Source organism: Rattus rattus, chromosome 9, assembly GCF_011064425.1.
Source record: "Rattus rattus isolate New Zealand chromosome 9, Rrattus_CSIRO_v1, whole genome shotgun sequence".
Classification (NCBI taxonomy): domain Eukaryota; kingdom Metazoa; phylum Chordata; class Mammalia; order Rodentia; family Muridae; genus Rattus; species Rattus rattus.
In genome coordinates, this window is record NC_046162.1 from 91,428,439 (window position 1) to 91,442,667 (window position 14,229).

At 51.1% G+C, this 14,229-nt stretch overlaps 1 protein-coding gene across 3 annotated transcripts in view; it reads left to right on the plus strand.

Moving 5' to 3' along the window:
* Window positions 1-6,086, plus strand: part of Ksr1 (kinase suppressor of ras 1) — a 131,998-nt gene extending 125,912 nt beyond the window's left edge. For 2 of the 3 annotated variants that reach the window (XM_032911857.1, XM_032911856.1), the window contains 5 exons: window positions 339-472; window positions 1,068-1,199; window positions 1,365-1,500; window positions 2,140-2,273; window positions 5,623-6,086. In XM_032911857.1, the coding sequence (XP_032767748.1) occupies window positions 339-472; window positions 1,068-1,199; window positions 1,365-1,500; window positions 2,140-2,273; window positions 5,623-5,701 (615 nt within the window). In that variant the 3' untranslated portion in view covers window positions 5,702-6,086. Of the gene's footprint in view, window positions 1-338; window positions 473-1,067; window positions 1,200-1,364; window positions 1,501-2,139; window positions 2,274-3,435; window positions 3,517-5,622 lie in introns of all 3 variants that reach the window. The other variant, XM_032911858.1, reaches the window with a different exon arrangement.
* The last annotated feature ends 8,143 nt before the right edge of the window (window positions 6,087-14,229 follow it).

Genomic DNA, 14,229 nt, shown 5'->3' on the forward strand with positions numbered 1-14,229 from the left:
GAGCCAAGGTAGCCAGGGTGGCCACTTCCAGGGTCCAGAAGGAAGACTCTGGAGTTGCCTCTGCCTGCCTCTTGTTCCTCCTGTTTCTTTCCTGGTGAAACCCCTCCTCTTCCCCCTGGGAACCCCAATTCAGCACACCCAGCTCACTTCCGTTTCGGAGCAAACTGAGATGCTTTGAGAGTCAAGTAGAGCAGAGGGACCTGACCTTCAGGGAAAGGCTTGCACCCTTGGGGGTTGCCATGGAGACCCCGGGAAGCCCTGGGAAAGGGCTGATGGTCAGGCTCTGCTCCATCTCTTAGCGTCCCCCACTCACTGACACAAGGCTGGATGTCTTCCAGGGCATGGGGTATCTTCATGCAAAAGGCATCGTGCACAAGGACCTCAAGTCCAAGAATGTCTTCTATGACAATGGCAAAGTGGTCATCACAGACTTCGGGCTGTTTGGGATCTCGGGCGTGGTCCGAGAGGAACGGTGAGTTGGCTGTGGGTGTCTGCACGAGCCGAGAGCTGGAGCGTATGTGAGTGTGGAGTACCTCTGGCTGTGTGACTGGAGAGAGCCTTGCCTACACAGCCTAGGTTGCCTCAGTTTGTGGGTCAGCCATGCTGTTTCAGGCCAGAGTTGGGTCTGGATAATATTTAGGTCCCTCGTGGTACTCGACTTCTGGGTGGGTACCCACGGAGGCTGAGTCCCCTCGCTCACATTCAGATTGGCTAGTCAGTGATGGATAAGGGACTAGGCTTGTTTACCCTTGATGAGAAAGAACATTGGCAAAAAAGCCCTCCCTAAGAATGGGGGCCTTAGGAAGAGTGGCATGCCAGGGAGTCAGCATTCAGTTTTGACATCCGCAGTCATCCTAGACCTAGACAAACCAGCTCAGGGACTCAAACTCTGTCACCAGCAGCTCCCTGCCATTCCCAATTGTGGCCTCCCTCCCTCCCATCCTATTCAAAGGCAAGACCTTTGCTCCTCCATGCTCCTCTCTTGGCTTCGCATGTGAGTATCAGATGTGTATAGTCAGACCACCCGCTCCCCACTGAGGGGCCTGTGTTCTTATCCTGGGCCCCAGGCGAGAGAACCAACTGAAACTGTCACACGACTGGCTGTGCTACCTGGCCCCCGAGATTGTACGGGAAATGATACCCGGAAGGGACGAGGACCAGCTGCCCTTCTCCAAAGCCGCCGATGTCTATGCGTTTGGGTGAGTAGACCACCAGCACCCACGTGCAGGAGAGAAGGCCCTGGGACCATTGGGCTGGGAAGTGTGCCTTGGAAAGTCATGGCTGTGCTAGTTGTTGGCAGTGACTGGTCTCTGGCTGCTAACGTGGGGTTTTATGCAGCTCTAATACGTTGTGTGTCTCCACAGGACGGTGTGGTATGAACTGCAGGCAAGAGACTGGCCCTTTAAGCACCAACCTGCCGAGGCCTTGATCTGGCAGATTGGAAGTGGGGAAGGAGTAAAGCGCGTCCTGGCGTCCGTCAGTCTGGGGAAGGAAGTCGGAGTGAGTAGAGGGAAGCAAGGACAAGCATGGCACGATGAGAAGGACCACAGACAGGGTCTCTGGCTTTCCTAGTGTTCCAGGCACAGAGATCGTTATATGGGGAACAAAAGACTCAGGGTTCTGTGCCTGGTGTTTGGCCACATGTGCCGGCCATGCCCCTGGGTGTCAAGGCTGCAGAGGGTGCTGGGGGTGCTGAGTGGACCCTGAGAAGAAAGCCTTCCTTCTGTTGTGACAACTGTTAAGAGGGTTCTCAGGGCTCCTGTATTTAGTCCTGCCTGTCCTGTCTCAGTCCTGGAACACTGAGGCGCCCCCTAGTGGCAGCGCAGTTCTCTATACATTCCAAGAGCCCTGCGTTTTCCTACTGGCACCTCCATCTTGAAAGGCCACCTGCTTTCATTTTGACCTCTCCTGCTTCTATTCTGCTTGACTTGGTGGCCAACAGGTTGAGGAGGAAGGAAAGCAGGCAAGTTTGTTTTGACCCGGAAGGTTGACAGATCATCTGAAAAACTAACCTCCCAGGGTTGTGGGTCCACAGATGTGCCGGACACTTGAGAGTTTCATGGGGATCCTTGTGAAACGTTCTGTCCTTGTGCCTCACTCCCCAGCTACCCACACACCAACTTCGGTGCTGTTTTGCAGGAGATCCTGTCTGCCTGCTGGGCTTTCGACCTGCAGGAAAGACCCAGCTTCAGCCTGCTGATGGACATGCTGGAGAAGCTACCCAAGTTGAACCGGCGGCTCTCCCACCCTGGGCACTTTTGGAAGTCGGCTGAGTAAGTACTCCCTCCATGAACCAGATCTGGAGAGCCTCTGTCTGGAGTGTCTGAGGGCGCCCTCTGCTGGACATGCCTCAGACTGCAATCTGAGGTTTCCACAGAGTAAGCTGAAGGAGTCTCATCTTCCCAGTTGGTTCTAGAGGCGCCCTGTAATAGGGGGCACCTCGTTTCCACCTGTGGAAATCCACACGTCACTGTATTAGACCATCACTGACACCAAGCCCAGGCTAGACCATGGTGAGGGAAGGGGTCAGTGGTCAGGACCATGTGGGCACCAAAACAGCCCCCAGCAAGCAGCATCAGTATTACTTAGGCTGGTACCCACTTAGTCACTGAACTGTTGGCACTGAAAGCTTGCCGCCCCCTCGTGGGCCACGCCACTGAGCTATATGTCAGAAGCCTTTCCCCCTCATGGTCCTCTGTGCCCTGAGGCACAGAGCAGCGGGGACCACTGTCATCTCCCCTGTACTCTGTCCTGTTCTCTTTCTACTCTGGCTCCCTGGCTTACCCTCCCAAAGACCACCCTCCGGCCACAACCCTTTGTCAGGATCTGGGCCCTATTACTTGTCTCAGCTTCCACAGTGGAGTCAGGTAAGATCCGGAGTGCGCAAACGTTGCCGAGTGTCAGGTGGCAAATCCTGTAAGCTTGGCAAGTGAGGTGCTGGCGGTGGCAGTGGGGGAGGGGCGATGAGGCCCCAAGGGCTGAGCCCTGTGCTGCTGTAGATCTTAGCGCTGGGTACAGGCTTCCTCCTGTAGGAAACCATGCCCGCACCGGGCAGGCACTGGCATTCAGAGATGACTCCTGTTTCTGGAAACAGATCAGCTCCACCCTCTCAGCTCACAGATGGGAAACAGAGTCCACTAATAGGGACCGTTACCAGGCCACAGCCACCAGCTCCCAGGCTCCTGTGAGCTTGGTGATCCTGGCCTCTGCTTCCTCAGACGTGGGGTCTCTAACTCTCACTTTCTGTTTTCTTTCCCATCGACTTCATCGCTTTCCATTTCTGGGGGGTGGCGGATGCACTGGTCTGTCTTGTCATCTCCCTCCCGTTCCACCTTCCTGACTCCTCCACCTGTCTGCTGGCTGCCATCACCCACCGGGCTGGACCGTTGGACGGCTCTCTTCAACTGCTGGTGAACTGGTCTCGGGCACCCCTAGCCGCTGGCGGAGTCGCTACTATGGGAAAGGACGCTATGGTCACCCTGACTTTAAGAGCTCCTGTCCACTTCTGGAGGAATAGTGTGTTTCCGTCTCTTCTCGTTCCCTGCCTGTGTGTGGCTGTCTACCCGCCCTTCCCATTCTGTCTCTGCATGCCAGCTTCTTACGTCCTTGCTTTGGTTCCCATAATCCACGCTGACCTCCTGCACTAGCCACCAGCAAGGGCCACCAGACTTGGGTTTCTCACAGAGGGTGAGAGAAGCCCACAGTGTGTGGCAGGGAGGGCCCCTCTCCCTACCCCATGAGCTAGCTAGCATGTGGGCAAGGGGGACTTAACTCACTGAGCAAGTCCCCCAAAATCCCACTTCGGCTAGAGCTCAGAAGAGGAGAATCCAGTGATACGGTTGTGATGGCACATGCCTATCACCCCAGCATTCAGGAGTCTGAGGCAGGGGAATTGTAAGTTTGGGTCTAGCCTGGGCTATACAGTAAAATCTCAGAAATAAAATCGTCAATGGCAGCTGGGCATGGTGATGGGCACACGCCTTTTAATCCCAGTACTCGGGAGGCAGGGGCAGGAGGATCTCTGAGTTTGAGGCTATCCTGGTCTATATAGTGAGTGCCAGGAGAGACCCTGTGTCAAAGAGCAAACAGACAAGCACCAATGAGCAGCTGGGGGTGTGACTCAATGTAGAGCTTAGTGTTCATGAGGCTGGTTTCGACCCCAGAACTACAAATATTAATAACGGTAATAATAATAATAATAATAATAATAATAATAATAAATGTAGAGAGAGGGAAAGAACCAAGTAGGCAGAAGTGATCATCTCTGAAGCTAGTTTGATCATCACAAGGAGCCATGGGGTGCCTACAACCGCCCTGTGGGAACTTGGAGAAGCTTCCTTGGGCAGTGTGCTTGCCCCGAGCCATTCTGAGGGGTGGGTTTGGGGGGGGGTCCTATTCTCAGGAGGGTTCCTGGGCAGCTGCCCTGGCTCGGCTCCTGAGCCCTGGCTCCTTGAGGCCCAGGTTCTGATACCACTCTCTCCTCTGTCCTTAGGTTGTAGACCTGGCTGTCTTGCATGCCCGGGGGCTTCCTTTCTCCTAATCACCAACTCAGCTTCCTGACTTCCGTTAAGACTCCAAACGCCAGCCAGCGGCACTAACCCAGGGGACACCGGCTCTGCTGCTCCAGACTCCTCCCTGTGCTCTGTTTTTAACAGCTTCCCTCCCCCCCACATGGCCAGTGGGTGCCTGACTTGTGTCACTGCCAGGGGAGGATGGCACTAACAGTGACCCCCTCAAGGCGGACGAACAGCCTTCAGCTGCCTTCGTGGATAAGACGGTCTTTTCTCTCTTGTTCTCCTGAGAGTGGCTCTTGCTTGTGTTCCTCTGCTCCCCAGCCCTTACTAACACCTTCTTGAGCCCCTGCTGAGCATGCTCAGAGGATGGGGAGGGGCATGGTGACGCTGGGGACGGTGTCCTGCAAAAGGTGTCACAGTTCAGAACTGCCCAGAGCCAGCACTAAGGTCATGGACCCTGACTAGAGTCCTCTCTCTTGCAGATAGGACAGCACACACACACACACACACACACACACACACACACACACACACACACACACACACACACAATTGTGTTGCTGTGAAAGGCATCAGTTCAGAAAGGCGAGGTCCTTAGGAGCCACACTCAAAACTGTGGTAAACAAAGCGATACCTGCCACCAGAGCTTAGTAATGGAGGCAAACCTGCTGATACACATTACAACACCATCTGTCAGGAGTTCATGTCTGTCCCTGATCAGATTTCTGCAGCTGGGCTCAGGATTCCACTCCATAGCAGCCTCAGCAGACCCCATGTGAGCACCATTTCTAAAAGGAGTGTGTGACATCGCGGTCCTCAGGCCTCCCTCACCCAGTTCCACAGCCATGTGGAGCAGCCAGTACAGAAACCATACATGCTACCGCCATGCCGGGTGCTGGGCGGTCAGGTGAACACGCCACTGTTTCCCCCTCATCCCTGCCAGCTAGGGAATGTGGCCGAGGCCCAGGACTTAGGATGGCCAGATCACCTCTGCCATGGCTATGGACCGAGCACTTGACATCACTGAGCTCCTCTGCTTAGCCAGCGACACCTTAACTCTGGACGAGAGCAGCAGAGCCATAACCCGTGTCTCTGCTCCTCTTCACAGTGCTAACAGCAGCAAAGTCATGCCCCGCTTTGAAAGGTTTGGCCTGGGGACCCTGGAGTCCAGTAATCCAAAGATGTAGCCAGCCATGCACGTTCATGCAGACAGCGTCTTCCTTTCTGAAACATGATGACGAGACATGCAAACCACCACAAGGAATCAGAAACATTGCATCCCAGGCTGCGGACTAGGAGCGTGACTCCTCCATGAAGAACGCGCATCACCGTGTGTGGAGCTCGGGATTGCAGCCGTCCACGCGACCCCAGATGATACCGCCACAGCCAGTGTTTACACAGAGGTTTCTGCCCAGCAAGCTTGGTATTTTACAGTACGTAAGGATAATTCTGCAGAAGGGTGCTGGCACTGTGGAGCAGCAGCAGTGCCTCCCCTCCCCCTTCCGGAGGGGCCCAGGGCTGAGCCAGATGGAAGAAGAAAAGCAAAAGGCAGCATAAATGTGGCCGTTCTGGGAGAAGCACGTGGCAGGCTTGCCTTGGCCTGTGCTTGGGCCCTGAACCACACTAAGGAGCAACAGCCTTGGTTGGGAATCTGGATTACAGGGTCAGAGTTCCTGGAGAGCTGGAGTCCATTTCTGCTCCAATCCAGGTTTGCTGTGCTTTAAAAAACAAAAACAAAAACAAAAAACAAAAGTACAGACAGAATCTCTGTGGCTTCTAGACCGAGCTGATGGATCTTAGCCCAGCTCCTACTGCAGGGGAAGGAAATAGCCAAACATCTGTGGAGATACCCACATCTTATCTGAGGCCTCCGGGTAGGGATTAAGGCTGTGGAACTCAGCCTCTGTCATCAGACACTTCCCAGTGCCTGATTCACCCCTCTTCCCGGAGCTGAGGGCTAGCCCATGGGGTGTGTGTTCAGTCAGTTCTTGGTTAAGGAGAGCGGGGAAGTTGGCAGACACAGCCTGCAGTGGCCCTAGCACCTTAAAACCCATTGTCTGTCACCCCAGAATGTTCTAGACCTACTGCCACTTCCCCTTCCCCATCTCATGGAAACCTTTTAGCCCATTCTGTCCCCTGTGCATGCTCTGAACTCAGCTTGGGTTATCAGCCTGTCCACGTACATCAGTTAGGTAAGCTCTGATCTGAGCCTTAGACCTCTCCGTTCATTCCCATGAGCAGAAGGGGCAGGACTGTAGTAAATCAGCTGTGCTCCCCAGAAGCTGTCAGCTGCCGAGCACGTTGGTCCTCGAGCAGAGGGTAGGCAGCATCAGACTCCACAATCAGAGGAGGGAAGAAATGGGGGTGTAGTGGAAACGTGGTTGGATTCAGACCCACAGGCTTAAAGTCCCACTTTGGAGTGGCCATGTGGCTCCCTCTCAGTTAAACTCCTAGTAAAGTGTCAGTTTTCAGAGCTTTCCACAGCACCCAAGTCTGGTTCAGTCTCAAAACAGGCCACTCTCTGAGAAGTTGTGGAAACTCCCCACTACCCTAGCACATTTGTTCGTGCTATGGGACAGTTGGGATAGTAGCATCTTGACCCTGCCTCAGGGTAGGAAGGAAGAGCCTCTCTTCAGCTCGTGGGCTGTCCAGTCATTTCTCCACCCCTCAGCTTTCCACAGCCCTTGATGTGACCTCCCTACTTCAAAACACATAGTGTGTGCCCATTGCCTCGGGCAGTCTCAGGCATCTCAGGCCTGCACCTTCCCAGAGACCACAGTGCATAAGGCTCTGGCCAGTCCCCTCACCAGGACATGAGCCATCAGGCTGCCAGCTGAGTCAACCCTTTCAGCTATCCCCTGACACCAAATCACAGCAGACAGCACATACCCACTGACAGCGAGCCTAGGTCTTGCTACATACTGTGAGCATCCCAGATCAGACCGTTTTGAGCCCTGCATTGAATGCGGTCTTATGCGTGTGCTGAGAACCAGATAGGAATAGTCGTGGTCCCTGGCTTGAGGAGCTGGCCATCTTCTGGGGGCCAATTCTCTGGAGGCCGACATCTGCCGAGGGTGGACCTGTATGTAGTGCTGGAACCCTCCTCCTCATTCTCCAGGTCCTGCTTCTGTTCTGCCCTTCATGTAAGAGAGTTCCCCACCCTGGTCCCTACTTCCCTTTCTAGTAAGTGACTGTGAATTGATGTTAGGAAAGCTCACCTCCTGTGTACTCTCCTTGTCTCCTGGGAAACACATGAAGGATGACAGATAACTGTGAATTCAGCCCCCATGGCCACTATGAAGGCAATGAAAAAGGCCCAAGCTGCAGAGAACCTGCCCACCTAAAGTGTGAGGCCCTTTTCCCATCAGAGTGGCAAGAAGTGAGTCCTAGCTAGCGCTGGGCCGCTCCTCTCCTAATGCATCCAATCAAAGCCCTGGGCCATTGTCTTCTTGTGCTCCGGGCAGGGAGTGGCAAGCCTGTGTTTCTTTGTAGTGACAGGCTGGGGTGGAACAGCCATACTGTGCTCAGCGCTAGCCAGGACGTGATCAGTGTGTACACCTAGCGTCTTCTGTGGCCACGAGGCAGACATTTCTTTTGAATGTGATGTAAAATTTGTACAGTAAAAGTTTTTATATTTTCTATCAATTGCATTTGTCTTCCAGAAATGCTTTAATTTAAATTAAAATGGTTAGTCTCAATGAATGTGTTATATTGGGGTTTTTGCCACTGCTAAGAATGAATGTACCCTGTGGCTAAGCCAGGCCTAGGGGTCTGGAGTTTGTGAATAAAGTTTACAAAGGTGTCCTGAGGCTCGTGTTTGTTTTGGCCAGTCCAGACGACCGTTGGGGACCATGTAGGTGAATGGGTGGACAGAAATGGAGTGCTCAGGGGTCTGAACCCCTGCCAGGAGTTAAGGAGCATCTCCCTAAAGAAGGGATTACGGAGCCAAGACTGGAGGATCAAGAGTTCAAGCCCATCCTCAGCTAGATAATGAATTCCAGGCCAGCTGAGGCTGTATGGGACCCTAACATAGGGAGGGAGGAGGGCAGAAGGAGAGATTGATTGATTGATTGATTGATTGATTGCTTATGCCTAGATCTCAGAACAGGTGTCTCTCAAGGCTGGAAAGATGGCTCAGTGGTTAAGAGCACATCCTGCTCTTGCAGAGGACCAGAGTTCAGTTCTAAGTGCCTGTCTTAGGGTTTCATTGCTTTGAAGAAACACTGTGACCAAGCAACTCTTATAAGAGACAATATTTATTTGAGACTGGCTTACAGGTTCAGAGGTTCAATCCATTATCATCTAGTTGCACAGTTCCAACAAGGCCACACCTCCTAAGAGTGCCATTCCCTGGGCCAAGCATATTCAAACCACCACAGCGCCCATGTTGGAAACTTAGACCAATGGCTGACAAAATACTCCTAATCGTGAACTAGAGAAAACCCACCAATGAAATTCAGAAACACTTAAATTAAAAAGCCACAGTTGTCAAACTTCTCTTCAGCCTACTCGAATACTCTCAGGTACCTTTTTATGAGCAGTTCCTTTAATCCTCGGGAACCCCACTCTGCCTTGTAAGACAGCAACGGCAAAAGCAAATAAACAATAAAAATAACCACAACGAAAACCCTGCAAACCAATGAGCTGCTGTCAGAGAAACCTGCTCAGTGAGGAATTTGTGGCTGTAAATGTTTTTGAGAGAAAACAAGATTAGAGCGGAGGTGGGTGCACTGAACGGAGACTGAGAAACTGCTCAAGTCCGGTAAAATCCAAAGCTGGCTCTTTGACAGGATTTACCCGGATTGATAAACCTTTAAATGGATTGAGAAAACAGAAGACTGGAATTGTCAAAACCAGGAATGAATATGGAGACGTTACTGCCCAATTCTACAGAAATAGGATGGTTGGTTATAAGACAGAATGTATATCCGCAGATGAAGTAAACTGGACGAGCCAGACACAGAGCCCTCCAAGACTCAATCAAAGAAATGGATTTTGCGGGGTTGGGGATTTAGCTCAATGGTAGAGCGCTTGCCTAGCAAGCGCAAGGTCCTGGGTTTGGTCCCCAGCTCCAAAAAAAAAGAAAAAAAAAAAAAAAAGGATTTTGCAGACACAGCTGCAAACTAGTAACGAGATGAAACTGGTCACCTAAACTCTCCAGGCGAAACCCTGGACCCACTGGCTTAATGTGCAGATTCTACCTAAACATTTAATGATCTAACGCCAATATTCCTTAAACATGTATGAAAAATCAAAGAGTGGAGAACACTTATTAACATGAAAAGCCAGTATCACACTGATACAAAGCCCATATTCTTAAAAACCTAGAAGAAGGTGTCGTGATAAACACGGATGTAAAAATCCTCATAGTCAGGACAGCTGGGATGGCTCAACAGGCAAAGGGTTTTGCTGTGCAGTCCCAGTAACCACTCAGAACTCAGGTAAAAGCAGAAGCAGAGAGAATTCCAAAGCATTTCCCTCTGGTTTCCATATGTACACTCCTGCAATGTGGTGGATGATGGCGGTGGTGATGGCGGTGGTGATGGCAGTGGTGGTGGTGGTGGTGGTGGTGGTGGTGGTGGTGGTGGTGGTGGTGGTGGTGGTGGTGGTGGTGATGGTGGTGGTGGTGGTGGTGATGGTGGTGGTGGTGGTGGTGGTGGTGGTGATGGTGGTGGTGGTGGTGATGGTGGTGGTAGTGGTGGTGGTAGTGGTGGTGGTGGTGGTGTTGGTGTTGTTGTTGGTGGTGGTGGTGATGGTGGTAGTGGGTGATGGTGGTGGTGGTGGTGGTGGTGGTGATGGTGGTGGTGGTGATGGTGGTGGTGGTGTTGGTGGTGGTGGTGGTGATGATGGCAACGACGATGATGATGAATCCTCAACAAGATGTCAACTAAGTTTAGCATATTAAAAGATGGCTTGCCAATCCCAAATGGTATTTGTCCCAGGAAAGCAAGGGTGGTTTGACATAGGAACCAGATGCTGAGATCATAGCTATGTGCCACTATGTCTGGTTACTTCCCCTGAATGGTTTTTTCCTTTGTGTGTATGTGTGAGTATATGTGCATTTTATGTGTGTGCAGGTATACACACATGTGTGAGCATTCGGAAGTGAACTTCACGTGTTCTTCCTTATGAGACATCCATTTTGTTTTGTGTGACAAGATCTCTTATTGGGATATGGGGGGCACACAAGCTGAGTTCCCCATGTCTGTCTGGTTTGCAAGGCAAATTTGCACAGTCAAGATAACACAGCCAACAGCAGATTAATGAGCTCTGGAGGAACAGTGGGACAACCTCTAGACATCTCTGTAGCTATGAGGTGATGATGGCCAGGGAGGGCATCCATGGACCGATGCATCAGGCCATTCCATTTACCTTCTGGATCTTCTACTCAACAGCTGCCTGGGGGTTCTCTGATTCTTAGCTTTGTCAATTACTGAACTCTATGGGGATGCTGGGAGCTTCAGTCGAAATGTGAAATTTTCAAATGACATTTTTTTTCCTGTGCCAAGAGCTCCTCAGAATGCAACCTGGCATCCGATCAACAATGGCTCCTTTCCTGGGGACAGCTACAGGACACACGGGGTGGGGGGGACTCTGTCCCATGAGACTGGGTAAAAGGAAGGAGGGACAGCACAGAAGGACAAACAGAAGACCATCAGCAGTATAGGCTGGTGACATGAAGGGAGCTGGTTAGGTGAGGACTTCAAGCAGGGTGGACATGACCTCGGTGTACACACCCTGGCATCTGCCATCTGCTATTGTTCCTCCCAGCAGAGATAAGAGTCTCCTTGCCTGGGAAGAAAAGGCTCAGGAAACTTTTCCCCACTGGGGAGCGTGCCTGCCTGGTTCACAGGAGTGAACAGTTTGCAGGTGTCTTACAGCTGGGGTCAGAGGTCAGTGAGTAGAGTGCTTGCCTGTCATGTATGAAGCCCTGGGTTCCATCCTTCATGCTAAATACACAGATGGCGGCGGCGGCGGCAGCGATGGCGATGGTGGAGGCAGTGGCGGTGGCAGCGGTGGTGGTGATGGTGGTGGTGGGTGGTGGTGGTGGTGGTGGTGGGGTGTGTGTGTGTGTGTGTGTGTGTGTGTGTGTGTGTGTGTGGTGTTCATGTATGCTCTTGTGTATATGTATGTGTTGTTGGGAATTGAACTCAGGGCCTCATATGTGCTTGCTAGGCAATTGCACCACTACTGACTTGTGTTCTAAGCCCTCGTAGCTCTAGCAGCTTGACAGTCATGTATCATATTCCTCAATTTCTCCCTCTCTAAACACCACCACTTTTCTTTAAATCAATCGTTGATTAAAACCTTATTGCAGCCAGGTTTGGTGATGCACACCTATAATCCCAGCACTTGGAAGACTGAGGCAGGAGGACTAAAGGTTTGAAACCAGCCTGACCTACATAATGAAACCTTGTCTCAAAAAACAAACAACCCTGAAATACCATTTACTATATGCCTTGGGCTAACCTCGGAACTCTGGTCTAGTAACTACAAGTCCCTCCTCACTTTCTTTGTTCCTTCCTTCCTTCCTTCCTTCCTTCCTTCCTTCCTTCCTTCCTTCCTTCCTTCCTGCCTGCCTGCCTGCCTGCCTGCCTGCCTGCCTGCCTGCCTGCCTGCCTGCCTTGATGCTTGCCTGCCTGCCTTCCTCCCTTCCTTCCTTCCTGCCTTCCTGCCTTCCTTTCTTTCAACAGGTAGCCCTGGCTAACCTTGAACTCACAAAGACCCATCCGCCTATGCCTCTGCTTCCCGAGTGCTGGGATTGAAGGTCTGAGAACCTGTGATGCTTTGCATATGCTTGGCCCAGGGAATGGCACTATTAGAAGGTGTGGCCTTGTTGGAGGAAGTGTGTCACTGTGAGGTGGGCTTGGAGACCCTCCTCCTAGCTGCCTGAGGATGCTCAATCAGTTCCTGGCTTCCTTTGGGTGAAGATGTAGAACTCAGCTCCTCCTGCACCATGCCTGCCTGGATGCTGCCATGCTCCCACCTTGATGATACTGGACTGAACCTCTGAACCTGTAAGCCAGCCCCAATTAAATGCTGTCCTTTATAAAACTTACATTGATCATGGTGTTCGTGCACAGCAATAAAACCCTAAGACAGACTCCTCCCTCTCATAGCTTATTTATTTATTTACTGACTTTTTTTTTTTTTTTTTTTTTGGTTTTTTTTTTCGGAGCGGGGGGCCGAACCCAGGGCCTTGCGCTTCCTAGGCAAGTGCTCTACCACTGAGCTAAATCCCCAACCCCTACTGACTTATTTTTGAGACAGGGTTCCATAGGAGCCCAGGCTAGCTATACTCCCCATGTATTCAAGGCTGGCCTTGAACTCTTGAACTCCCGATCTTCCTGCCTCTGCCTCCAAGCACCTGTATTATAAGTATTTATCACCACTTACACAAATATTAGTTCCAGACACTTGGATTGCAAAAACTTTTCAGATGCTTAGAAAGGTAGGCTGGAGGGACTGTCCTGGTTGGCCTTTTCTAAATTATGTGGCTGTTTTATACAAACTCTGTTGAAAGAGTCCTGGCCGATCTGAGATTTAAAACACACACGCACACACACACACACACACACACACACACACACTTTATCTCACCAAGTTCCTATGCAAAGTGCTGTCCTGGGCCTTCCTATACACAGTGTATTTCCCAGTGTTGACTTCTCACAATCCAAGCTCACTCCAGCCCACTGCTAAGGGCAAGTTTAAGGCGTCTTTCTGGAACTTAGGCTTGTACCTTTTTCTTTTTTTTTTTTTTTTTTAACTTGAATATTTCTTATATAAATTTCGAGTGTTATTCCCTTTCCTGGTTTCCGGGCCAACATCCCCCTAACCTTCTTGATGGGTGTTCCCCTTCCCATCCTTCCCCCATTACCGCCCTCCCCCCAACAATCACATTCACTGGGGGTTCAGTCTTAGCAGGACCCAGGGCTTCCCCTTACACTGGTGATCTTACTAGGATATTCAATGCTACCTATGAGGTCAGAGTCCAGAGTCAGTCCATGTATAGTCTTTAGGTAGTGGCTTAGTCCCTGGAAGCTCTGGTTGCTTGGCATTGTTGTTCATACGGGGTCTCGAGCCCCTTCAAGCTCTTCCAGTTCTTTCTCTGATTCCTTCAACAGGGGTCCTGTTCTCAGTTCAGTGGTTTGCTGCTGGCATTTGCCTCTGTATTTGCTGTATTCTGACTGTGTCTCTCAGGAGAGATCTACATCCGTCTCCTGTCTGCCTGCACTTCTTTGCTTCATCCATCTTGTCTAATTGGGTGGCTGTATATGTATGGGCCACATGTGGGGCAGGCTCTGAATGGGTGTTCCTTCTGTCTCTGTTTTAATCTTTGCCTCTCTATTCCCTGCCAAGGGTATTCTTGTTCCCCTTTTAAAGAAGGAGTGAAGCATTCACATTTTGATCATCCGTCTTGAGTCATGTGTTCTAGGCATCTAGGATAATTCAAGCATTTGGGCTAATGGCCACTTATCAATGAGTGCATACCGTGTGTGTTTTTCTGTGATTGGGTTACCTCACTCAGGATGATATTTTCCAGTTCCAACCATTTGCCTATGAATTTCATAAAGGCATTGTTTTTGATAGCTGAGTAATATTCCATTGTGTAGATGTACCACATTTTCTGTATCCATTCCTCTGTTGAAGGGCATCTGGGTTCTTTCCAGCTTCTGGCTATTATAAATAAGGCTGCTATGAACATAGTGGAGCA